We start from the raw sequence: 26,650 nt of genomic DNA, 5'->3' as shown, positions 1-26,650 counted from the left end.
GTTGTTCTGTCCCATCTCTCCATCCTCTACTACCATTTTTTAATCTGTTTCACTTAATCTAAGTGAGATGATATCTAAGTTAGGTGAGAGGCAGAACGTCACAGTTTAACAGTGGGAAGAACCAGGAAAAACCTAAGCCAAGGATAGTGTCTACTTTCATCTGCAAATTCATTCCTCTGTGCAGGACAAGATGACAGTAACACTGGTCTCTCATGCCTTTGCATATGAGATCTCCATAAATGCTACCATGACTGAAAATCTTTCTTTGGGAAGCAGCCCCTCCCACCCACTGTCATTTGAAGAGAAAGTCTGATAATGTTAAACCTACGTCCAAGTGCCATTTATTAATGTTGTGTTTTTGATATGTGTAATCTTCTATTCTTACCCCATTCCCTACTGAGGGTATCAAGGCAGTAACAATTCAAAGCTGTGGTCTGCAGACTCAGAGGTGGCCTGAGTTTGACTGCGTGGATCTTGAAGAGTGACAAGGACAGAATAGTTGGAATAAAGAGTACCGGGGCTGGAACTTAGAGCAGAGAATGCTATCAGGGACATCCTGCCCTTTGCTGAATGGGGATTTCTTGTAGGGCTCCCACTTTGGGAGTCCTATCCCTTTCCTCCCTCAACATGGGTCAAATGTATTCTTTATCACATGAAGAGAGTGGAAATAATGTTGTTCATTCTTGAGCATCCTAATAAATATGTTCATATTATGTTTTTTAAAAAAAAAGAAACTTAGTGCAATAATCACTTACAGATTTATCTACCCTTGTCTGACACAGTGGTTGGTAACGGGCCCTGAGTCAACCAATTTTCAACCATATTAAAATCCAGTCTCTCAGCAGCTATTGCTCCTTCCTCAGCAGTCAAAAAATTTAAAGACAACACAACATGCAGTATACAGACTCTCTGTATTTTCAATTTTTATATGGCTTTTTGAAATTATTCCCTTTTTAAGAACTTTATTTAATTTTAAAACTTTTTTAATCTAATGCAGTACATACTCTTTCTCTTCTCTCTCCCAAACCTTTGTACATTTAAAAATACACTGCAACCCATTTAGAGTTTTTTTCTATCTGAATCTGTCTTTATCTGTGTTCTGTCTGCATGAGCAAAACTCCAAACCTGTTGTGCAGTGTGTTGGCAGAGCTTACACTGGCTGCTTAAGCTTGCAGACAGCGGCTGGGAGATGTGCAACAGCCAGTGTGAGACTGCAGGAACCAGCCACACTGCTTAGCTCATGGCGGTTGGTGGCCACCTCCATCTCACGGGCAGCTGTTGGAAGATGGTGTAGGCAGATGCATCTCTGCACTGCAGCTGGCCTGAGACTGCGAGACTAGGAAGCTGCATTTGTCTCTTTCTGTGCATTTAGAACCTTTTTCAAAACTTTCTCAGGCTCTGTGTGGATGTTCACCTCCTGTCCCTCTGGCTGGCTGACGTCTCCAGACTCACCCATCTTCCCAGCATCCTCCTCCTCTGGCTCTCCTGCCTAACCTTATTCTGTTCAGCTTTTAGCCAATCAGCTTCTTTATTAAACCAATCACAGTGACATTCATACAGTGTAAAGGAACATTCCATAGCACTTAAGGTAAACATTTTTTGCTTTCTTGTTTGATTTTTATATAATGAGCTTTCTTTTCCTCCCTCCGTCTTTTCTTTCCTTCTTCCCTCTTTCCAGATAGGGTTTCATGTAGCCCAGCTGGGCTCAAACTCACTGTGTAGCTGAGGATGGCTGTCCTACTTACTTTTAAATTGCTGTGATAAGATGCCAGGACCAAGAGAACTTACCAGAGAAATGTTTACCCATCATGGTAGGGAATGACCGCAAACAGTCAGGTGTGATGCTGAAGTAGTCGCTAAGGGACACAAATGTAGCACGAATAATAAAAACTCAGACCTAGAGTTAGAGTTGAAGATCAGAAAAGCAAAGCAGCCAACCACTAGAGAGACTTTTTACCTTTACCAAATCTTCAGACCGAAAGGGCAAGATCCTGACTCCACGAATGCTCAGACTCCACACTCCAGTGAGTTCCTGTCTCTTCCCCTTTATGTTCCTGTCTCTGCCCAGCCATAATGGTCCTGTCTCCACCTCCCTAGTGCTAGGATTAAAGGTGTGAGCCGCCACCACCACCTGGATCTGTTTCTGAATTGATTTTGTATATCCCAGGGTAGCCTTGAACTCACAGATACCATCTCTAGAGCCCTGGGATTAAAGGTCTGTACCACCACTCCCTGGCCTCTAGTGGTTTAGCTTTGCATTCTGATCTTCAGGCAAGCTTTATTTTTTAAAATACAAATAAAATATCACTATATACAAATATGAAGCAGAAAGCTGAGAATGGCATGGACTTTTGAAATCTAAAAACCCATCCCTAGTGACACATTTCCTTCAACAAGGCTACATCTCCTGATCCTTCCCAGTTTCACTATGGGGACCATGTATTTAAAAATACGAGCTTGGGGAGATTTTTCTCGTTTAAATCAACACAGTGGCATGGAAGTCATTAAAGATTTCCTTTTATTTTTTTTTTAAATTTTAAAGCTGTTTTTAAATTTAAATCATGGCTGACCTCGAACTCACTATTTAAGGTCAAAGAAAATGCTGAAAGAAGACCCAGGACTCATAGTGTGCAAGAACAAAGAGTGTGTTTATTTACCAGCATATGTGGAGTCGGTCATTTGTACAAAATGAAGACAACCCCGAGAGGAGTGTGCAGGCTCCTTTTAAGCATAGCTACGGAAATTTTAGGAACAGTTAGGTCATCTCAAGCATAACTGGTTAAGCAGACAGCAGTTACATTAGTATATTAGTATATTTTTAATTGACTGAGGTTTTATATATGTATCTACTTAGGTACATTTCAAGGGGATTGCAGGAATTGTCCTTGAGACATTGTGGGACAGACTCAGGCCTTGTTTGTGCTCTTTCCCTGGTCCCTGAATGTAAGCATGTTTGTTTAATAGTCTTTTGTTTTTTAAAACAGAGACTGAAACATAAACCCAGCTTGTAAAATGGAGGAAGTTTAGATCTCTCAACTATGTAATTCAGACTGGTCTAGAACTTAACAAAAATCTGCCTTCTTTTGCCTCCTGAGTGTGCTACCACTGCCCAGACTATTTTATTTAATGTGTATGTCAGTAAATGCCTATGTGTAGTATGAAGGTCGCTTGTTTGTTCCCGGCTGCTCAGCCCCAAAATAATCACACAGAAACCATATTGTTTGCAGTACTATTTGGTCAATAGCTTATGTGTATTTCTGGCTAACTCATCTCCATTAGTTTGTGTATCGCCACCTAGCTCCATTCTGCCCTGCTCTGCTATAGGTTCAAAGCAGTTTCTTTATTAACCAATAGTATTCACAGCATGCAGAGGGGAATCCCACATCATGTATGTGTGCACTATATGCGTGTAGGAGCCTACTTAGACCAGAAGGCATTACATGCCTGGAACTGGAGTTAAAGTGGTTATAAGCCACCATGCAGATGCTGGGAAGTGAACCTCAGTTCTCTGCAAGAGCAACTAGTGCTCTTAACCTCTCTGCCAGCTCTCAGTCCCAGGCTTGAACTCCTGATCTTGATCTGCCTGCCTGTTCCTCAAGTGTTTCAGGCCTGTGCTGCCACACCTGCTAATCTGAGCAATTGCAAAGTTCAGAGAAAGAAGTAAGGAGTTGAGAGCTAGAGAATAGGAAAGGATATTATCTCACGTTTAGGTAGAAATATCTGTCCATGAAAAACAAGACAAAAATTGTAACACTAGAGCAAAATTGACCTGTTATCACAAGTAAGAGAGAGAAGCAATGAGTACAGATACCACCAAAGTCCAACTTTGTGACCACTGATTTTTATGTGAGTGTGTGAGAGGTTGCTTACAGGAGCAGAGATGAGTCAAAGATATCTGCATCACCAAAGCCCAGCCCGGCACAGGTGACAGCTTACAAAACTGGGAACCTGGAACACACTGCCCAACCTGCAGGCAGCTCAACAGCTTGAGGAATGTCCTTTCTAGGTGACTCAGTTGGTCTATACCTCTTCAGGGCCCTTATTTGGTCTACACCTCTTCAGGGCAGCTCATTTGGTCTACACCTCTTCAAGGAAGAAGCTCAGTTGGTCTCTGTTTCTTTCATTTGGTTCTTAGCTTTCAAGGTCTCTGCTTCTTCTAGCTGTGGGGCTTGTTTCAAGGTCTTTGTCACTTGTCTAAGGAGTGTGATTTTTGGAATTCTTTGTTTACTCTGGGAGGGAAGGAACTAGTAACTCTGTTTGGTGAACTTCCTGAAGGTGTTTTGAGTCGTTAACCTTCTGCTTGAGCTTCCTTGGAGGATAGAATGTTTCAACCCCAGAGGAAATGGCTTGATGTTGATGAATACTAGTAGGACACTGCTTAATAGTTTGAGATTTAGGAGAGTTATTATGTTCAGGGGCAGAGGAAAAGCACCAGTGGACTTATTTATTGACCCAGGCAGATCTTAATGTAGCTTAGGCTGGCCTCTACTGGAACCTACTATGTAACTAAGCATTTGAACTCATGATGTTCCTGTCCCCACCACTCAAGTGTTAGAGTTAAAAGTTTTTCATCACCACACCTCAGTGGTGTAGTGGGAGGCTGCTTGTTGGTTCCCAGCTAGTTTAAACCCGAAATAATCACACAGAAACTGTATTAATTAAAATGTTGCTTGGTCCATTAGCTCTAGCTTCTATTTGGCTAATTCTTATATATTAATTTAACCCATTTCTATTAATCTGTATATCGCCACTTGACAGTGGCTTACCGGCAAAGTTTTTGCATGACTGACTCTGGCTATGGCTCCATGGCTTCTCTCTGACTCCGCCCTTCTTTCCCCCAGCATTCAGCCTAGCTTTCCCTGCCTACCTAAGTTCTGCCTTGCTATAGGTCCAAAGCAGTGTCTTTATTCATTATTTATTCATTAATGCTAATCACAGCACACAGGGGACTCCCACATCACAGTGGTATTTGTTTTGTTTAAATTTATGAATCCTTTTGAGTTGGTGCATCAGAAATGTATTTTCCTGTGCATCTGTGAAAGACAAATCTGCTGTTCTTTCATAAAGTTGAAGTTGGATTTGGTCCCTGAATGAATGTTATCTAGAGATGGCAGTTCTCCCCACAGTAGGCTAGGTCTACTTTCTGTTCCTTTGTATTATATTCTCCATACCATTTCAGAAAAATCACATCTAAAGAAAGGGTTGAGTCTATTCTCCCAGTCTGGGGATCAAACTCACAGGCCTTGCATATGCTTGACAATTGTTTGCCATTGAGCTACATTCCTAGTCAACATCCAAATCTTATGTTTTTCTGAATTTTTATTAAATGTAAGCAAACATTATGACTGAAATTTTAGTCTGTAAACAGAATTAAATTTTGCCTAGTAAACTGTTACAGTTTTAATGTTTTGTAATTTGGTGTTTCTACAGCTATATGAAAAGATCTGACAAGATGGAACTTTTAATATATAAGGCAAGAACATAACATTTCAGAAATAGTAATATTATCTTCTCAGAATTTATTATTTAAAACTTTTATTAAGATGAATCTTTGCAATTTAGCCCTTAATATATTCCTTTCTACAAAATCTTCAGTGGTTTTTCAATCAATCTTAAAGTTTAAAAATTAATGATGGTAAATGAGAGAGTGCATATTTTCTGTTTTCAGCATCCAAGCATGTTGTTTCTTACAGACAAATTTCATTTTAGAGCAATATTTCTAAAACTTTTATCATTTGTACCTCATCATTTAAGTAAATTTTAAGTGAGATTTTAAGTCAGAAACTCTTTTTGCAGATTCTAAAATACAGATGAGCAAATTCATAGTTGGTCTCTTGCTGCTGATGGCTCCTGAGCAGACCAGGGGAGGAAAGGTGCTGCCATGGCAACATAAGCAGACTGTTATTTCAAACTACTGAAACTGCAAATTCTCAGTTTTACAGTTTGGTGCTTCAAGGAAATAGCTCTTTCTACTTTGATCAAAAACAATTTTCAGACTTTCTACTATAGAATTTGAAAACAAGACTTTAAACAGTTTGCAGGAGATACCCTGGAATATCAAGGTAGAACATGGGTAGTTATTGATGGGATTGTCTTGGTCAGTGTAAGAAAAATTATTTATGTATATGAGACCTAATTGAAACAAAGGATGTGTGTTGACAGTTTTATTTCCCAGTTGTCAAAACATATCATTTGTCTAAATGACTGAACAAAACTCTAAGTTAGTTTTTAATCACTTAGTCTAAAAATACATTTGCATGCAAATCTTAACATTTCTTGGAAAAACTTGTCAGTTACTTAGGTTTTTTTGTTTGTTAGTTTTTGAGACACGGTGCTTGTGTAAATAAATTATATAGTACTCTCTGGGACAGAACTCATTTAGACCAGGCTGGCCTCGAACTTGAGACAGTCCTCCTGTCTTTGCCTCTCAGGTACTTGAATACACTCCACCTGGCCTCAATTCTTCCTCTTTTCTGTGGTGCCTTGACATTGAGTGCCACAGAGATGACTCTCCTTGTGGCGCGCCCCTTGACCAGCAAGGAAGAACGACCACGAAGTCGAGGATTCTTCTCAAATCACACTTTATTGGAGCCTCTTGGTTGAAGGGAGAACAGGAAGCGAGAGAGAGACGGCGAAGCGGCATCTGCTTATATAGGTTGAAGGGACTCGGGTACCGTCCTGATGGGTGAATACCAGTCTGCTGATGCCCGGAGCCCGGATTGGCTAGGGACAAGGCTCAATTGCGCATGTGCAGGCAAAGAGTGCTCAGCCCCAAGCATGTGCAGGCAAAGAGTGCTCAGCCCCAAGCGGCAATTCCAAATAAGGACTTGTTTACCTCCAAGCTGCAGGACCACCTGCGCCATCTTATAATGGCGATTTCTCCAGGTGGCTCCCTACATCTCCTGATCATTCCTCCCTGTGTGACTGTTGTAAGAGACATGTCAGTTCTCCTTCTGCATGTCTCGGTTGCTCAGTTGTCAGGGTGTTTAAAGCTGCCCTGTTCTGAGTGCATGGGCTTCTCTGTAGATAAGAAGCTTTTCCCCTTAAGTTAGTTTTGGCCCTTACTACTTATTACCTAAGCTTTTTTGAAATTTACTTTTGTTCTTCTTAGGGTTTTGTTGTTGTTGCTGCTGCTGTTGTTGTTTGAGGTAGTGTCTTTCAGTATAGCATTGGCTGTCCTGGAACTCACTCTGTAGACCAGGCTGGCCTCGAACTCATAGAGATCCACCTGCCTCTGCCTCCCAAGTGCTAGGATTAAAGGTGTGTGCCACCACTACCCAGTTCTATTGTTTGGTATCATTAATCCCCTTCACCTAGCATTCAATAAATACCCTATGGCAATTTCAGAATATCCAATTAATGTTCATTTATTTTGAACTGTGTTACTTGGCTATAAGTTACTTTATTGAATCCCATTACAACTCACTTGAATCTTTGTTTTATTTTGTGGCTAAAATGTGAATGTCTGACTCTCACATTGTTTTATCTCATTTCACGTAATCATAATAAGTAGCAATAAATATCTTGGACTTTTAACTTTTTAAATTTCATGCTGTATGTGTGAATATGTATGTGTGTGTGCAAGTACCAGCAGAGGTTGACGAGGGCACAGATCCCCCAGAACTGCAGTTTTGTGTAGTTGTGAGCCCTCTAGTATGGGTGCTGGGAACCAAACTTGGGATTATTGCACATACAGTGCAGTATATTAACTGCTGAACCATCTCCAGCTGCAAGCCTTATATTTTAAACTTGTGGAACAATATTTTTTGATCATGCCACTTTATAAAAATGACACAGTACTCAAAGATGAAAGGATCTCAATAGTTGACTAATTGCTGTGAGAAAGAGTTTAGGGAATGGAAGCAATGTGGAGATAATCACATTAAACCTTACATTATATAAGATTTTATACAAGGAAGGAGTAGGGGAAAAATGAGTAAGTTTGTTTTCCAAAGAGTTATTAATGTAGTTAGTTGTAAAGTACAACCTAATTTTAAGATTTTTTGCAATATGAAAAGCATAGGCTTAGTGAGATGGCTTACCTAAAGGCACTACTTACTGCTGAGCCTGAGGGGCCTGGATTTTGATTCACTCAGGAAAAGGAGAGGACCGATTCCTGCAAGTTCTCCTCCTATCTGCACTCATGGCTTGTCTTTCTCCCTATAAATGAATAAGTTTAAGCTTTATAGAAGCTTGGGTATAAAAAAGTTTTAACCTCTCTCATCTTGTGGTTAGAGTAAACTTTGTATTTCATGGTGAGTGCAATCAGTAATGTATAGCAGACTCACTTCCACTTGAGGGGTATGGGAAAGTAGGTGTGAGTATTGCAGCGGATCAGCATCTAGCAGCAGGCACAGTGGTAACTGCTTCATCTCCAGCCTTCACTTCAGCCTTGGCATATACTCAGCAGGTAGGAGGTTCCCCCCTCCAATATTCTTATTCAGAGGAGTCTGATAAACTGTGATATATAAAAGTTCAAGCTTTAATTCTTCCACGCTTTTTTCTAGGTTAATGGAAAAGGTTCCTTATGGTGCGTTGATCCAGAATATAAGCCCAATCTTATGCAGGCCTTGAAGAAGCAACCTTTTTCCTCTCCACAGAGGTAAGCACTTTCTGTGTAATTTAGATTTATTGTGTGAAGTAGAGAAAACAAAGTCGTACAGACTTGTTTTGTTTGTATATTTATTAATTGTATAGAGAAGTATTTACAGGTAACATTAACCTAAGGTATTTTCCTCTTGGTTAATTTCTGTTTTTTCTAGGAAATGAAATGTGAGTTACTTTGTTGCACTGTGTAAAGAGGCCACTGTGGTTGGTTAAATTAAAAAAAAATAGCCAATAGCTAGGAAGGAGGTGTAGGCAAGATTTTCAGACAGAGTGCTCTGGAAAGAAAGAGGGAGTCACCAGCTGGGTGTCACAGAGGAAGCAGAACATGGAGGAGGAGGGGTAAAAGCCATGAGCCACGTGGCAACATGTAGATAATAGAAGCGGGTTAAGTTATACAAACTTGTTAGAAACAAGCCTAAGCTATCAGCTGAGCTTTCATAATTAATAAGTCTCCGTGTTGTAGTTTGGGAGCTGGCTGGTGAGACAGAAAGGCACCCAATGTGGGGCACCAGATGTAATGAATACCTACATCGTTCCAGTATAATAAAAACTCAGGAGTCAGAAATTTAGATAAAGACCTGATAAATCTAAAGACAGAAGAGAGTCATTGACTGACTCTCTCTCTCTCCTCTGGAAATTCCTTGAAAATCCTCTCTTCTCTCTTCCTGTCCTCTCTAGCAGACCTCTAAGAACTCTATATGGCTAATCCTGGTCAGTCAATTGCTGACTCTGTTCTTTGATTCAAGATGATCTTATTGCCACGGTAGAATGCCTGTATGCACAATTCTCCAACAACAATAAAATGCTAGATAATTGAATATAAATTCTCAGAAATAAAGTCAATGCAATATAAGTAAGCTAAATAAATTATATGACTTCAGTTGCAAAAACGACTCATTTTAATTGTTTGCATGCTGATAATGACTTACTCAATAAATTAAGTGCATATTTAAATTTTTAAAATAAGATGATTCACAGTTTATAATCATAGCATTGTTGATACATCATTTAAAAGTTTCTTTTTCCTATTTTGTTTTGTTTCGTTTCATCTTGGTGAGATGTGACTCATGTTGTCTTAGTGATCCATTGCTGTGAAGAGACACCATGACCAAGGCAACTCTTATAAAAGAAAATGTTTAATTGGGGGCTTCTAGTTTCTGAGGGTTAGTCCATTATCATGGCAGGAAGCATGGCACTGGATCAGTAGCTGAGATCTTTACATCCTTATCCACAGGCAGCAGGCAGAGAGAGAAAGACTGGGCTTTTGAAATTTAAACAAGTACACAGCTACTCCAAGAAGGACAGACTTCCTAATCCTTTCCGAATAGTTCCAGTTACTTCTGCACTGGGGACAGACTGTGCAAGTCTATGAGCGTATGGGGACCAAAACCCACCAGGCAGCTCAGGCCAGACTTGAGCTCATCGGAGTGCTGTGGGACCATGCTTGCCTGCCTGCCTGTCTGTTTGAAGTTGATTCTCCTCCAAAGTATTTCATATTTAAAAACTGAAGTTTAAAATTTTAAATGTTTGTCAAGTAAAATAATGCTTTGCAGATTTTTATGTTGTTTTCTGGAAAATGTTGTTATAATGTATTTCCTTACAGCTTCCCCTGGCTTTAGCTTTTCTCATTTTGATAAATCTGGACATTATATTATCTCTCCAAATCTGATTTTAAATCTTTTTTTCTAAGGAAAACTTAAAGATTATAATTCTATGATGTATATTTATTTGTATTGCAGTTTGCCTTATTAAGATAAATCTTAGGGGGTAGTCTTTGATGCTTAATTTATTTTTCAAAAGTCTGAAAGGTTATTAATTTTCAAATACATACCTAGGGAGAAAATTAAAATCTTACTGCAACAAATTCAGAATTTCCAATTGTAATTCATTTAAATTCTTAGGTAATACTGGTACTTATGAGATATTCTATTTAAATAGTAATTTAGAGCCTAAGGAAATGTCTTTAATGTTGGTGAGTGTGACTAAGGGAGCGTGGAGGACACTGGTTTATAAGCCCACAGTCACCTCGCATTGTATCTTCATGGACTCACACTTAGATCTTTGCTTATCATAGCATTAGGTGTAAAAAGTAATTTTGCAAGGTTTTTTTTTAAAGAGTAAATAAGAACATGAGAGTTATCAATTGTTGACTTTAAAACTTTAATGAAATGAAAACATTTGTTCCATTTTGCTGATTCCTTCTGACACGTTTTTGTGTGGCCCTTCTACAATTTGTAAGTCTGGGAAAAAGAATAAGGTATATGTAAAAGCTGAATAGGAAATAAACTTTTAATTTCATTTAAAATATTTTTCTCTACTATCACAAATAGAGCCCCCCCCAAAAAAAGTTTTCCTTTTTGCACTAAAAAACACCCTGAAAACTTAACTTTGTGTCATTATTATATAGAATTTTTCTTAAGTACTTGTTTTGATAAATTCTTAGTGTTAAACTATATAACTATTAGTATTATATCAAATTTTAAAATGTATTATAGTACTGAATTCTTATATTTATTGTTCAGGGCATTTAAAATACATTATTATGTAACCAGCACAAAAATACTATGAGAAATGTAATTGTTTCTGTTTTACAAATGAAGAAATTAAGAGATAAATTGTTTTAACAATAGCAGAATAACTGTTTTTAGTCTTGACCCCATGCTCTTCAGCAGCTCTTTCTGAACTGAGTGCTATAAGCAAAGAGAACAAGGAGAACTCGATTGTTGTGGTTTTGTGGTACATTCTAGTTGTGCCTGTGACTTGGTTCTGTAGAAGCAAGTAAGCACATCTGTCTTCCCTCCCTGTTTTTTAGTGGTTCTTTATCACCTCACTACTTGAGCTCTGTTCTCAAGCAAAGTCAAGTGCAAACTCTTAAAGGTATGTATGAAGACCATCCAAAGTCACCATTTACCAACATTTGGTATAATGTATATGTACTTGTTTTTTAGTAACTCATGATGTATAAGCATTTTATCTTCCTCTTCATTGATCTTTATGTTACTTCTTTATGTATATTTTTTTGTTGAAAGTAGAATTTAATTTCTTAGTAATATCATTGAGTTACTTCTGTGTATTATTATGTGGCCCATTGTAACTTTACATTTATGAAATAGTTGAAAAGAAACTATCAATAATATTTTGAGACAAGAGTGTCTGTCACGTAGTAGTAGAGTTAGCTGCAGCAGAGACCTGCTTGTTACTCCTTTGGTTTTTACCTCCTGGTTTGTAAATTACAAGATACTTGTGACTGTTGTTAAAGAATTTTGCCATCCCTTAGATTAGGATGCAGTTCCAAATATTTTTATAGGTTATATCTGAAAAACTTCAACTTAGAAGTTGAAGTTTTAAGTTTTAAAAGTTTAAGTTAAGTTTTAAGTTGACTTCTTTTAAAGGAAGTCCCCCCCACACTTAATTTTTATGGCATTTTTTTATACTTCAATGGTTTTGGGTTAATCTTCCCTTACCAACATTCTATCCGCCTTGGTCCCCATTCCCACCTAAACACTCCCCAGTGTTCCTCTTCCTTCCCTTTCTCCCTCCCTCCCTCCTTCCTTCTTTCCTCGCTCTGGCTCACTCTGGCTCTGGCTGGCCTGGAACTCTATATAGACCAGGCTAGCCTCAAACTCTTTGAGACCCACCAGCTTCTGCCTCCCAAGTTTGGGAATTTTTGCCACCACGCCCTGCTCATCCACTTTTTATGTCAGTATCACCTGTGTTTATTACCCCCGTATCATTCTCTCTTAAAGCCACTTGTGACCTTTCCATGGGTCCTGCACCAGTGTCCAGCGTCTGCACTGTCTCGTTCTCACAGAGACACATATGTGAAAATTAGAAGCTAAGCTCTGTGTATGGGAGTGAACATGCTCTGTCTCATCTTTCTCAGCATGGGTTCCTACAGTATTTCCACTTCCATCCATTTCCTCAAGTTGTGTAATTGTATTTTCCTTCTCTGCTGAGTTGTATATATGTATACCACATTTTCATTAGCCATTCATGCTGGTAGACATCTAGCTGATCGTATCTCTTTGCTGTTGTGAATACAGCAGCAGTGAACATAGATGTACTTCTCAGTAGTAAAGCATGGAGGCCTTTGGGTATATACCCAGGAGTGTAATAGCTGGGTCATGGCAGTGTCTGTCTTTAGTCTTTTGGAAATTTCCACACTGATTTTCAGAGTAGCTGCAGAAGTTGATACCCTTAACCAGCAGTAAATAATGGTTATGCTTTCTCTGCGCCCATCAGTATTTGTTGTCACTTGTTTTTACAGCCGCTCTGACGTTGGCAAGAAGGAATCTCCCAGTTTGTTTGTTTGTTGCTTGTGTTAAATAGGGTATCATATAGCCCAGATGGCCTTTTAACTTGCTATGTAGTTAAGGATGACTTTGAACTTCTGATCTTTCTCCTTCCACCTCCAAAGTACTGGAGTGAGAGGCATGCACCATACAAAGTATATATTACGCTGAGGATCAAATCAGGGCTTCCTTTGTGCTAGGCAACTACTGTACCAGCTGTGAACTAGATTCCCAGCCATCTGTGGCTCGGTTTTTGATTTGGTTGTTCGTTACTTTTTTTGTTTTAGTTTTTTGGATATACTAGGAGTGAATTCTCTGTCATAAGTAACTGGGAAAAAAACTCTTCCACCCTGTAGGCTGTCTTCTTCACTCAGTCAATTGCCTTATCTGCTATGCAGAGAGATGCTGTTTAATTTTGAGAACTCCCATTTGTTGATTGTTGGTCTTCCTTCCTGTGTGACTGGAGTCTATTCAGAAAGACCTTACCTATGCTTGCATCTCCAAATTTTTGCCGTAATCTTTCCTCTAGCAGCTTCAGAATTAAGGGAATTCTTTTCTATGTTGTCAAAGCAAAAACAAACGTTTATTGTTTCTTGTCTGCAAGTGCTGAGAGTTAGAGCCTCAGCTGGCAAGCTCCACACTCGGTAACGTCTTTCAGTGGTGGAGTTCTTCCCTGCTCATAATTAGTAGATAGATTAGCACACTTGAGTTTTTGTAGTGTTGTTATTTCAATTCTTAAAATGCTTCCATGTCCTTCAGAAATGAAAAACCTCACAGTACAGCCTTTGGGCTGTCAGATATTTGGCTCTTTGAAGCTTGTAAAGCTGAACTTTGGAGACATTGTGCTTTCTGTAAAACTAAGGGAGGGAGAAACTTCAGAGAAACCTTTGCGAAGAAATTTGGTGGATGGGAATCTATTTCTGATGACCCTCTGCTCCAATAAAGATGGTGTCTGTTTCCTGTTACCTGCTTAGGTAGGTAGAAGGGGTCTCTTTACCTGTAGGCATTGCTGAGACACTTTTATCTTTCTATATCTGAGTGACTTCTGGGTCTTCCCTCAGGCTCACTTCATCCAAGTTCTGAGACATACTGGGTTTTGTGAATTCTGGGGTTTCTTAGAATCTCTTCTTGCTCTTGCTTCATTCCTTCCAAATTTGATTTCTTCCTATGAAAATAGTTCTCATTCCATCCTGTGTTTCTGACCTTTCCTGTGACATCTCACCTTTATGGCTACAGCGACTTCTTTTAGCCCTTGCTTAGAAGTATAAGACCTATTCCCCCAGCCATGAGCTAGGTGGGGAGGGTTGATATTCTAGATTAAAGCAGTTCTAGGCCTGTTCTAGACTTAAACACTTGAACACAAAATTCTGAATTTTAAGAGGCTAAACATAATGTTTAAAAGTTTATGAAAGTTAAAATAAAAGTTTAAATTTAGTTGGTTAAGACATATTTATAAATGAGAAAATTTGCCCCTCCTTCCCTTAAATTATTTCTGGAGATGTTTGAAAAATAACCAAGTAGTTCAAACACTCGTCACAAGTAATTGAGTTCCTACTAAGAGCCTTGATATTTGCAAAGTGACATTCTGGCCAGCCTGCTTCCAGAAACATTTTTCCAGAGGTATTGCTTAGTAGTAGTATATTTGCTTCACACGGAAAGAGCCCTGGGTTTGATCCCCAGCAACACACCACTAAAAAAGAGGAAGAGAAAAGAGCGAAGTAGATTAACTGAAGGTTGACTTTCAAGCAGAAAGGCTTTTCCAAGGAAGAAAGAAAGAAAGCCGGGGCGATAGTGGTACATGATTTTATAAAATCCCAGGACTTGGGAGACAGAGGCTAGTGAATCTCTTGAGTTAAAGACCAACCTGGCCTACATAGCTAGTTCCAGGATGGCCAGGACTGCATAGAGAAACCCTGTTTCGAAAAACAAACAAAACAACAAAGACAAAGAAAGCATAAGTCAAAAGGTAACCGTGTGGCCAGGCAAAGTGGCTCATATTTGTAATCTCCTTAGTTGGAAGGCTGAGGCAGGATTGCTGAAAAATTGAAGTTAGCTTGGGCTGTAGAGTAAGACTGTTTAAAAAAGAAAATTTTAAAGCGGGGGGTGTAGAGGAAGGAAGTGAACTGTTCTGATGGATCTCTGTTTGACCCAGTTACAAAATCAGTAGTGTGTCTTGACTATAAGTGATTTGAACGCCAAATTGTGGTTTACAAATGAGCTAGACATGCTACTGTATGATGTAGCTAAAGGTGCTGCAGCTTTTCAAAAATAGTGTAAGCACTCTGAAGGAAAAATAGTATTATTATAAAGGATTTTTGATTGTGATCATTAGCAAATATAGCCATCCATTCTGTTTAAATTTAACACCAAAGCTGATTAGTTGTACCACCGATAAAAATTGTAGTTGCTACCAAGAGGATTTTTGTTGGTTAAAAGAAGTTCAGGATTCTATTTTTGGGCAAATCCCTGTTAATTATATTCTTGAATCCTATAATGGTTTGAATTTTTAATGTTGAAATTAAATTGGTTCAGAGTCAATTGTCAAATATGGCAGGAAGCCTTTTTCTTAAAGAGTGCTTGCTGCTTTTGTGAGGACCCAAGTTCTGTTTCTATCACCCAAGTCAAATGGCTCACAGTCGCCTGAAACTGCAGCTCTAAGGATCCAACAACCTCTTTTGGCCTCAGTAGGCACCATTGCACACATGTGCATACATAAATAAAAATCTTTTTTAAAAAGAATGCAAATACACACTAACTTTAAATGAGAAGCATTTTAGGTGTCTGAAGCATGGATGATAAAAATCCCTGTGATTTTCCTTGTTAGAGTCTCTCACCCCCCCCCTTTTTTTAATAAAATTGGGAGCAAGATTAGATCCTAACTCATGTAGGGAAAAATTATTTATGGACTAGTAGCCCTGCTACATTGTGACTTGTGCCAGGACACTTGGCTGGGCACAAGGGGTTTGAAATCCAGCCCACCCTCCACTCATTTAGCTATTCTCCATGAATCGGGAACACTTACTTGGAAAACTGCTTGCCTTTTTCTCAGTTCACAGTATGACAATATGTTGTAGCTGTATTTTGTTTTTCAAAAGCATGATGCACTCTATCAAATAGTCTTATGTGGATGGACGCTTAAAAGAAATCCCACACTAGCTCAGAATTGAGAAATAGATGGTTATTTATTTAGGAGTAAACTTACAAATCAGAATCCTCTGTTTGAATGGAGATCAGAAAATGAATCCCACAACTGGAACAAAGAAGCTGGATGCATGCTCTACATCCGCATATATAGTGTAAGAGGCCATGCCCCAGTGGTCGGGTAACCACTAGCTGTAAGACTTCCTACAGCTGTCTCAAGTCTCAAGAATTGGAGATCTCGGTTGTGACCAGTAGCCTATCCAGTTCATGTTCTGTGCCTTCCCTTCGGACATTCCCCAACCTCCCTGAACTCTTCATCAACCATTGCCTTCTCTCCTTTTCTCCCTCGTACTTATCACTGCCATCATGTTTTCATTGTCTCTATGTATTTTGATAGGTGACAGGTTCTTTCTTTTTTTCTGCTATATTTTCGGTGTGTAATAACGTTAGGCTCACAGTAGGGCATTCAGCTTATAGAAAGAATAGCAGAATGGAGACTACACTGTATTCTGATTATTTTCTACAGTTTCCACGGTAATCCTGGATACTTACTAAATATTAAGGAGGAGTGCTGATCCTTGAACACTTGCATTCCAGAGGCCCATGTCTGGAGTACAAACTCCACCTGATTTTTAGGGAACCCTTCTGTTTATTTTTTTGAGATAAGGTCTTTTGTGTGGCCAGGCTTACGTAGAACTCACCTTTTCTGCCTTTGGATTGCTAAAATTACAGGCAGGTTCTATAGTACCTGACATGGGAGATTTATGTGAACTTATTATTAAAACCTAAGGTGGTAATATAGGCCAGGTCTGGTGATTCATGCCTTTATCCCCAGTACCCAGAAAGTTGAGGCTGGAGGAACACTAGTTTAGGGCCAGTCTGTTTCTCAAAGCACGTTATACCAAAATCGCAGTAGCATTGCCTAACCTAAGAGTTTGCAGTCATGATGGGGAGTAAACAAGTCAGAGTAAGTTAAAGCAAGGAAATTAGAAGTCTCTAATGTAAACATTTCTAATTGTAAGATATAATTGATGAAAACTTCATCTCTAGATCTTGTGTTTAAGTCTATCTTTTAAGCTAAGGTTTGTAATCACGGCTCGCACCATTTTACTTGTTTTTCAAGTAGCCATTTGGACAAGTATCACCACGAGGAAGAAAGCCTGACATCTGCAGATGTGCTCGCCTGGTACTTATCTGAAATAGAGCCTTCTGGTTCCCACATCTATTTGTTTGTGGTGTATTCATGGGAATGGTCAGAGGACAGCTGGCAGGAGTTGCTTCTCTCCTTACCACGTGGGACCCTGGGATGCGACTCAGATAGTTAGACTTGGCAACAAGCACCTTTACCTTCTGAGCTGTACCTTCACACTGTATCCCAGGCTAGTCTGGAATTCATGATTCTTGTGTTCCTGTTGGAATACCCAGCTTGAGGTCATTCTGTAAACCCTGTGTAGAGGCAGAGGACAGAATTCTTAGGCTAGTCTGTGTGATATAGCGAGGTCCTACTTCCAAATACACAGGCAAAATGTATACTGCTGGGGCTGGGAGAGATGAGAGAACCCAGTCCAAATCCCCAGAACCCATGTGAAAAAGCCAGGCGTTTGTAGTTCAGGTTCTAAGGAGGTGGGATTACTGGGGCTGCCTTACCAATCGGGCTAACCTACTTGACAAATTCCAGACCAATGGGATACTCTCTCAAAAAATACCCCCCACAAACACACACAACATAAAAAACAGGAGATCTGATGGCCTTGAACAGCCTCTGTAGACATCAGACAAACAAATTGCACAGATATATGTGTAGGCAAAACACTAATGCACATAAAATACTTGTTCAGAAATTATCAATAAGAATTGTTTTAGTTTTAACTGTGAGCCTAGCCTTGAACAGCTGAACCATTTCCCCAGTCCCAGGTTGGTTTTGAACTCGAAACAATCTTCCTCTGCTTCCTAAATGCTGGGTTTGAAGGTGTATGTCATGACTCCAGGCCACCTAAGTCCTAATGCTGACATTTTTGACATTAATGCAACCACTCTTTTTTTCTATTTTCAGAATCTGATATTGATGCTGCCACTGCAATGATACTTTTAAATACTTCAATAGAACAAGAGATTTTAGAATGTAAGCAATCGTTCTTTTCTTTTATTAAAATAAATTTTATAAATGCCTTTTCAAACTAATGGTTTAAAAGTCAAGATGGCTAATGTCATAGCAGAATTTACTTTTTTCCGCTAAATTGTGGTTTAATCTGAATTCTGTTGTATTGTATTTCTATTTATATAATCATTTGAAAAAATTAAGTTAATGCTGTGGGAGATTTTTGTGTTGATCAGGAAATGGAGGGGCAGAAATAGAAATACTTTCCAGAAGCAAGCTTGAGGGGCTAAAGATAAAGACGAGAGCTGTGAACACACTGTGGTAAAGGATACTTTTCATTTGGGTTGGTGGGGTGCTCTGTGGGTAAACGTGCCTGCCATCAGCCTTATCCTTTGTTCAGTTTCTGGGACCTGTGTGGTAGAAGGGAGACTTGATTCTCAGGGGCTGTCCTCTGACATCCACACACAAGCCCAAGTGCACGTACATATACACAAAGTAATTGCTTTTATTGGTTTCAGCTGAGCTATACATTTTTCTCCATTCCCCTCTCCCCTTCTACACTCTCCTGTGACCTCCACGCTCCACAAAATAATTTTTTAAAGGATGTTTAGAGTTTGGAATAGGAAAAATGTTAAGGTACAATTGCAAAGCCCATGAGGAAAAGGTAGAAAATTTAATTAAAGTTCTTTGATTGGTTTTATACTTCTGTAATCTCAGCACCGGGGATGTGAGGAAAGAAGACCAGGAGCCAGAAATTCAGGGTCCCCTTTGGCTAGATAGCAAGTTCTAGACCAGCCTGGGATGTGTAAGACCTGTATCCAAACAGTGATAAGTGAGAGACTGGCTGGGAGGCTGGGGACTTGAGCGTGTGTTAGAAGGCTTGCCGAACAAGTGATGGGCAAGTTGACCCAAGCACCAAAAAAGGTAAGAGAAGCAATGCAGAATACTGGGAGAATTTTTAAACTATGTATAATAGATAAAAGATTAATATCATGTCTGTAAAGGGTCTAACAACTAAGAAATAAGCAGACAGGTCCCATAGCTGCCACACTAGTCAGGGACTGAGTCTCTGGGATCTGTGGGAAGAGGAAGCAGAGAGATTGAGCCAGAGGTATTGGAAAGGCAGTGTTTTTAGGTCAACAGTCCTGATACGGACATGAACTTAAAGAGACTGGACAGAGACTGGCAACATGCTCAAGACTGCACAGGTTCAAAACAGACAAAGTGCCAGCACTAAGAGGGAGTGGGCACAGAGCCCCCAACCGAGAAGCTGCTTACAGTTGACACCTGCTGGGAAGGGGAAGCTGTTTATCCCAGTCGTAGGCCTCATGTCCACAAGCAGTATTTTGCTTTTATTTTTTTTATTTTAATTTAATTTTTATTTGTTTCTTACTGGATTTGTTTGGTTTAGTAAGGACAGGAGAGCAGAAAAGTCAGCAAAATATGTGAAAGTGGCTCTCAAAAGAAGAGATATGGGGAGATGGAAAGTAAGTTTAAGATACTGCCTTTAATTTAGGAAATAAAAATGTAAATGATTGCTAATGTAGTATGCAAGTGGATGTTTTTCGTACACTGTTAGTTTATTGTTACAGCCACCCAGGAATAATTTGAGCATACTTGAATTTAAAATACCTTTTCACTCAGCACTTAACAATTCTTACGCCTCCTAGAAAGTGTGTGTGTTTGTGGTCCAGTACTTTTCCTTGCTGCAGCGTTACCAGTACAAACTTGGAACAGTGTAAATACTCACAGGGAAATTGTCAAGCAGTGGTATAGTCATACTGAGACATTCTTTGCAAATAGTACAGAGTAACTTTTATGTTCCACGGAAAGGACAGGCTATCTTTCAAATGGTTTTTAAATGTTTCAGATCTAGAAATAGAATTATGGGAGGAAATGCTACAAAACTCCAGATTCCAAACACTTATTACTCAAAAGTGAGAGTTTTGGGGGTCTGCTTTTGCAGTCAGATACCTCTGGCTTGTTGATAAAGCCCTGTTCCCACAGGTGAGAAGCCGTCACTGCAGAAGAAGAGGGGTTACAGCAATGCATTCAGCGCCCCCGGCGCCGCGCGGCTGCAGGAGAACCATCCTCCAGCCGCCAGCATCGACCCAAAAGCAGACCACAATTACAGTGCCAGTAGCATGGCAGCTCAGCGCTGCGCATCCAGGGCGAGCGTGTCTTCCCTGTCTTCTGTGGATGAGGTGTATGAATTCATCCCGAAGAGTAGCCATGTGGGAAGTGATGGCAGCGAGGGCTTCCACAGTGACGAGGACACGGATGCTGATGATGAGGACGATCGTCTGGGAGACAGCGGCTATGCACCACGAGCTCATGAAGACAGTGCTCCCGAAGGACAGCCAGGCAAAAAGAAGCAGAAACAGTCGTGTCAGGAAATTGATGAGGAACTCAAAGAAGCAGCGGGGTCACTGCTCCACCTTGCTGGAATCCGAACCTGCCTTGGTTCCCTCATAAGTACTGCGAAGGCACAGAGTCAGAAACACCGGAAGAAGTAGGAATACTTACTAAAGTGTGCAATACTCTTCTACTTAACTCTTCACAAGGGATATCAGAGCCATAGCGGACTTCTTAAGCTTGAGGGTAGGGGAGGAGTGCCACTGTTTCTTTCTAAATATTTTTTGGTTGCTTTTCATTTTTTGTTTTGTTCAATTAAACAATTGCTCTTAGGATCATGACTAATTGTAAATCTGATATAAAGACCCCCAAAACAATTTCTGTGAATAAGTGTCTCCTAGATTTGGAAAATTTTGTGTAAGAAAATTCTCAGTCTCTGTCTTAAACTTGTAGGGGGAAAAAAATCAATCTCTTTTGTTAATTGGTCAAATATAAGAATTGCTAACTCGGTATTTTCACTTTTGTTCCCATTCTATAGGTAACTGTAGTTACTTATGTAGCTAAGCACAGGCTGGCATCTTCTCACGTGCTCCTCTCCTGACGTAATCCAGAGGTGAAATGCACGTCTTTTGTCTTATTCTTGTTTTAAGTTATTCTTTGTTGCAGCATGAGCATGACCAAACATCAATGGAAAAGATCCTAGATGCCTAGAAGGTTCTCTGGTTTGTAGGGGTGTGGCTCATCTCCAGATGGGAATTCCTATTGCAATATTATCTTTGAAATGTTCTTACCTCACAGTTAATGCACAGCGTCACTGGGGCCTTTCCCCTTTCCCAGAGTACTTTGCAAGTGGTGTTTAAGTTTTAGCTACTAGCTGTCTTTGTTAAGTAAAAATTGTCCAGCGAGCGGATACAGTTGGAGTGTGTCATGGGGTAACATACACCTTTACACACTTTAAAAGAATTTTTCATTTGTTTTCAAAACATAGTGTGATGAAATATTGGGAAGAAATGTAACATCTTAAGTAAAAGTAGGTCATTGAGGACAAAACTTTCCAAGCTTTATATAAATTAAAGTTATATGTGTAATGAATAGACTTAAAACATTTGCTAGGAAACTGTAGAGATAAACACCTTCAGGGATTTCAAAATAGGTATAAAAATTAAATCTTACACAGAACTTTTTAAGAGGCAATGTAATACTTCTATGTGCCATTAATCCATGCTAAAATATTTTATATTACTATTCCAAACGGGCATTGGCTAAGATAGTTTACGTATTTGAACAAAACTGCTTATATGAGACAGTTTTCATATCACAGTTTGATTATAGTATTCAGAACAGGGATACTAATGTAACTCACAAATATATTTTTTTACAGTGGTGGGAGAAATTTTGGGAAAGTTTAGTCTTATTTCATGATGCACCCTGTATCCCAGACAGTGACCTTCTTTGCATTTTTCTAATTTATATGCATAGATACACTTGCTGTATGCACACATATACAGGCTCAGGTTAGTTTCCTGCTTTGAAATGTGTTTTTGACTACAAAGCATTTCTTGGATTTTTTTTTAAAGACAAATATTTCATTTTTACTTCTAAATTGTATTTGGGCAAAACTGTCAAATGAGAAGAAAAACTAAAGCATGTTTCTTAACTGACCATACTTTCAGCTTTGACAGCATTAATACACTCTTGTTTCCATGTTAGTTATAATTAAATCTGGATAGCTGTAGTGATGGAATGGGTGCTACTAAAATATTGACATTTTTCTTTTATTGATAATGCAGGATGAGGAATTTTAAATCTTCCTCACTCATAAATGTTATTTCTCCTAAAGCCAGCTAAGTGAAGATAGTCTTTTACTGCAGACAGTGAATACAGTCCCAGCTGAAAGTCTGCTTTGCCATGGTGTCAGTCATAAAGAGGCTACAAAGCTCAGTTGAGTAGCACAGTATTTTGAAGCAAATCACCATGGCCTTCTGGACTGGGCTCACACAGTGTCCAGGATCTGTTCTGAAATTCTCTACAAGTGTTTCTCCAAGTTCCTGTCTACTAGCTGTTCTGTAAGTAGAGGAAATGACCTGAAGTAGGAGGAGAGAATTGTTCTTCGCTCAAAGAGACCTCTTCAAAATGCCTTTTAGGCAGTAACTGAAATTCTTTTCTTTGCCTCTTCAGCGGACTCTTTTTTAAAGCTGTAGCCATTAGCAAAGCTGATGACTGCCTGTGCACCAACAGCCGCTCCGTAACAGTTTGCACTTAGTTCTTGTGTGGAATTCAGTGTCTCGTTCTCCATGTGCTATTGTGTCCGGGCATCCATCTCAAGGGGAGAGCCTTCTTCACACATCCATCTCAAGGGGAGAGCCTTCTTCATTCTGGCCCCTTGTGGTGTTCTCGGGGATCACGCTCCTGCTTGGAGACGTAGCTGGAAGCTTCCAGTTAAGGAAGTCATTCCAAACCTCATGGACTGGAAATTCCCAGTTAACACACTTCATGTAATAAACACAACCTAGAAACCCAGGGACAGCATCCACGTTACGTTAAACTTGTTTTAGCTAAGGTATACTTTGTCTTATATCAGAATAAGAATTTTGTTGCAGCCGTTTCAGTTTTAATGGATCCCTAGTAAAAGCTGTGTCTTGGCACTGTTTTCTTTATTTTCCACATTGCCAAGAGAATCAGTGTTTCTTGAATACATCTTTGAAATTTGTTTGTGCAATATATTACTAAACTAGTTGATCTTTTGCTTTTTAATTCAGGATGAAAACATTGCCTAGATCAGTAGGAAAGCAAGGGGTGCGGCACCCCTTTCCCACCTTGCCTGTTCTTGGAGCCAGCATGACTTATTAGATTCCTTTGTATGTTGTAAAGTTGAGCATCTCTATTTTTTCCACTGTTTGAGGCATTTGTAAAGGGTTCCTACTAGATGGTCAGTTAATACACACATGTCAGCCAGTTCAAAGCCAGAGCAAGTGTTAAGGCAGCGTCTGTATGTTTGTAGACTAGGAGGCCTTTCATAGCAGCTTGGGCTGCAGGTGGGAGTGCTCCCTAAAGCCTCCAAACTGTTACCCAAAATAGAAGTCTGCATGTTTGTAGACTGGGGGGCCTTTCATGGCAACTTGGGCTGCAGGTGGGAGTGCTCCCCAAAGCCTCCAAACTGTTACCCAAAATAGAAGACTACTTAACACCCTTCAAAAATCATAGCATTTTCTAAACCAACTTTTGAGGCTTTCTAGTTTATATATGTGTCATAGGGTTTTTTTTTCTTTCTTACTTTGAAATGTGTAAGTTTTGATTAAAGTTTACTCCAGTGTGTTAATGATGTAGTCAAATATTTATTGAAAGGCAAAATAGAGTATTTTATGTTATACCTGCCATTTTTCAAGAATATTCTTTGCATCTAACTGCCAGTGCCATTATCAAACTTGTTTTCAAAATTGTACTTTTTTATTAAACAAAGTGCTTAATTTTAAAGTATTATGTTGCCATCATATAGTGTATAAAATGTATAATTGCCAATTCATTGTAACTTATTTATTTTTAAAGAAAAGTATAAGAATACTTTCTGAGTAAAGAAATTTGTTATTAAATTGTTTCCTCGTTTCTGATGTAGCTAAAAACTTCTGAGTTTAACTGCAGATAGATGACCAGCCACAAGTGAACCTCTTCTCAGTTGCCAGTCTTTGCTCATAGTAAAACAACTTACAAATGTTTAGTTTTTGTATCTAATCTCTGACTCTTAAAATGTTTATAAAGTTTATTTTTACCAAAGAGATGCAATTCATTATAAAATTGCAGAGTAAATGTCGTTTTTTAACATTTTTTTGTGCTTTGTTTTATTTGTGGGGTGGAGTAGTTGAAGCTTTCCATTTCAAGTGTTTTTAAAATATTTTAATTCTTACATGAGTGTGTATATGTGTGTGCGTGCATGTGAGTGCATGTGCGCATGCCTGCGTGCATATGTAGAAGACAGAACAACTGTGGAGAGTTGGTTTTCTCATTCCATTTTGGATTTTGGGGCTTAAACTCAGGTTCAGTTTTTTGCAATCTCACCAACCCTTGGGTTATTTGTTTGTTTTGGCAGGGTCTCATGTAGCCCTGCAACAGCTGTGTTACTGTGGGATTATAGGGTGTTGTCACTACTCCTGCCTGAAGTGTGTGTGTGTGTGTGTGTGTGAGAGAGAGAGAGAGAGAGAGTGAGAGAGAGAGAGAGAGAATATTGACACTTGTATGAGGATGTGGGAAAGCTGGAGGTCTTGAGAAATTCAAAATGGTTTATAGCCACTTTGAAATGCAATATGGACATTACTCAGGAAATTTAAAATAAGGTTATTGTATGAACAGGTTTGTGCTTCTAGGTAAAGACTAAAAGAATTGGAATATCTCAAGATACATATACAGCCATGATGGACGTAAAAGGTGTCCATCATTAGCCTGACCAATTCCATTTTGCTCTTCTCTGGTTCTTTATTTACTGCCCCCTCCCCAGTTGCTCTTAGTTCTGCTTGACAAACATCTTCATGGCCAGGTACTCTCACCAAGCCTAACAAGCCAGATCACCCCCAAATGGGAGCCATAGCCCTACATGCTGCCCTCAGAGCAGGAGGAATCAACTCATGGGAATTGCTCCCCTTGGTGATACCAGCCTTGCCAGATCCCTTTGCAGGACCAGACCCCTGTCCTGAACAAGGCCATTGTTTGTTTCACCAGGGGTGCCTGCTCCATCCCTTTTTCTCACCATTTCCTGTGATCTTTCAGTTTCTGTTAGCATCTTGAAGACAGACTGGGATGTCACCAAACCCCTTTCCCTGTTTTTCCTAACCTGACACGTTGTGCCTCTCACTGCTACTTGTCTTTGGTGGGTATTGGGACAGGTGGCTAGGATTCACCTACTGAGATTCGAAGAGCCAGAGCTTCTGCCCTAAAATACAGGTAACAGCAGCAACATTATTCTCCAGAGCCAAAGCTGGATAGTAACACATTGTCCTTCCGCAGATGAATAAACAGGTCATGTGGGACGCCCTGCTCTTTATGTGTCGCTTTTATTGGTTGATGAATAAATATGCTAATAGATTAGGCATATTTCTAGCTAGCTCTTATGTCTTAAATTAACCCAGGAGAAGCCATGTAACTGCCCAGGAAGCAAGAGGTAACAAACCGCGAGCCTCATAGTAAAATATAAAATAATAAAAATGGGTTAACTGATAGTTAACTGATAGTGCTCTTAACCACTGAGGCATCTCTCCAGCTTACAGTCTAAATTCTTAAAGCTATATGATTTTTTTTTTCTGAAAGTGCTTGGTAATTCAAAGTATAGGTGCATTCCTGTGGCTTGGTTCTGTGTAAATAATTCCTTTTTCAGATGAATGCCCCCAAGGAATACATGGCCAACTTTAATTCACTCTAAGGACAAGCAAGAAATAATGATGTTTAGCTCCTTGCAGCCAGCTTTGGGGAGAGGCAGTATGTCCTTCCAGGTTTCAGCTGATGCACACATGCACATCATTATCAGTGGATGTTACAATTGTAACCATCTAGAATAGATCTCCCTCCCTCTCTCTCCTCTCTCTCTCTCTCTCTCCTCTCTCTCTCTCTTTCTCTCTCTCTCTCTCTCTCTCTCTCTCTCTCTCTCTCTGTCTCTCTCTCTCTCTCCCTCTCCCCTTGCTTTTCAGTGGATCACAGAATTTAGTCTCTTCAGCTTTCCATGGGGGTCTGCCTTTGTTACAACTCAACTAAGCTTCCTATGGAGTTGTAGCTTTTGAAATAGAGCATTAATTGGAAGCAATTATCCAATTATACCAGCAGTGACTATGCTGTATACTAAATATTTACCAAGGAAAAGAGCATTTAACTGAGGATTTAATTCAGCAGCCAAGTACAATAAGGCTGCAAGCAACCCTGCAATTGCTCAGGGGGTGCCTTCAATGGCTGACACAGTCAAGAGTGTCCACGGTATAAGTTATAGAATAAAACAAGCACAGGGAGGCTTGATTCTCAAAGCAAGGCCAGTGTGTGTGATGTTAATTGCAAATGTAATCAAAGAGCTGTGTTTATTGTCTAACTGTGAGATTTCTCCAACTGTTTGATTTTAAAAGTAAACAGGCTTTTAGCTTTACTCACTATCTTCCCTCTCCTTTCCTCCTCGGGTGCCTTGTGT

General features: G+C 39.5%; 1 protein-coding gene across 3 annotated transcripts in view; it reads left to right on the top strand.

Moving 5' to 3' along the window:
* Foxn2 (forkhead box N2) overlaps positions 1-24,312 on the top strand; it is a 52,466-nt gene extending 28,154 nt beyond the window's left edge. For all 3 annotated transcript variants that reach the window (XM_085690937.2, XM_085690938.2, XM_048416322.3), the window contains exons 3-6: positions 8,508-8,602; positions 11,420-11,484; positions 18,094-18,162; positions 20,146-24,312. In XM_085690937.2, the coding sequence (XP_085547063.1) occupies positions 8,508-8,602; positions 11,420-11,484; positions 18,094-18,162; positions 20,146-20,654 (738 nt within the window). In that variant the 3' untranslated portion in view covers positions 20,655-24,312. The remainder of the gene's footprint in view (positions 1-8,507; positions 8,603-11,419; positions 11,485-18,093; positions 18,163-20,145) is intronic.
* The last annotated feature ends 2,338 nt before the right edge of the window (positions 24,313-26,650 follow it).

The sequence above is a fragment of the Myodes glareolus genome, chromosome 6, assembly GCF_982192425.1.
Source record: "Myodes glareolus chromosome 6, mMyoGla1.1, whole genome shotgun sequence".
NCBI classification, from domain to species: Eukaryota; Metazoa; Chordata; class Mammalia; order Rodentia; family Cricetidae; genus Myodes; species Myodes glareolus.
The sequence above is the reverse complement of the archived record's forward strand: the minus strand, read 5'-3'. Positions and strand labels throughout refer to the sequence as shown.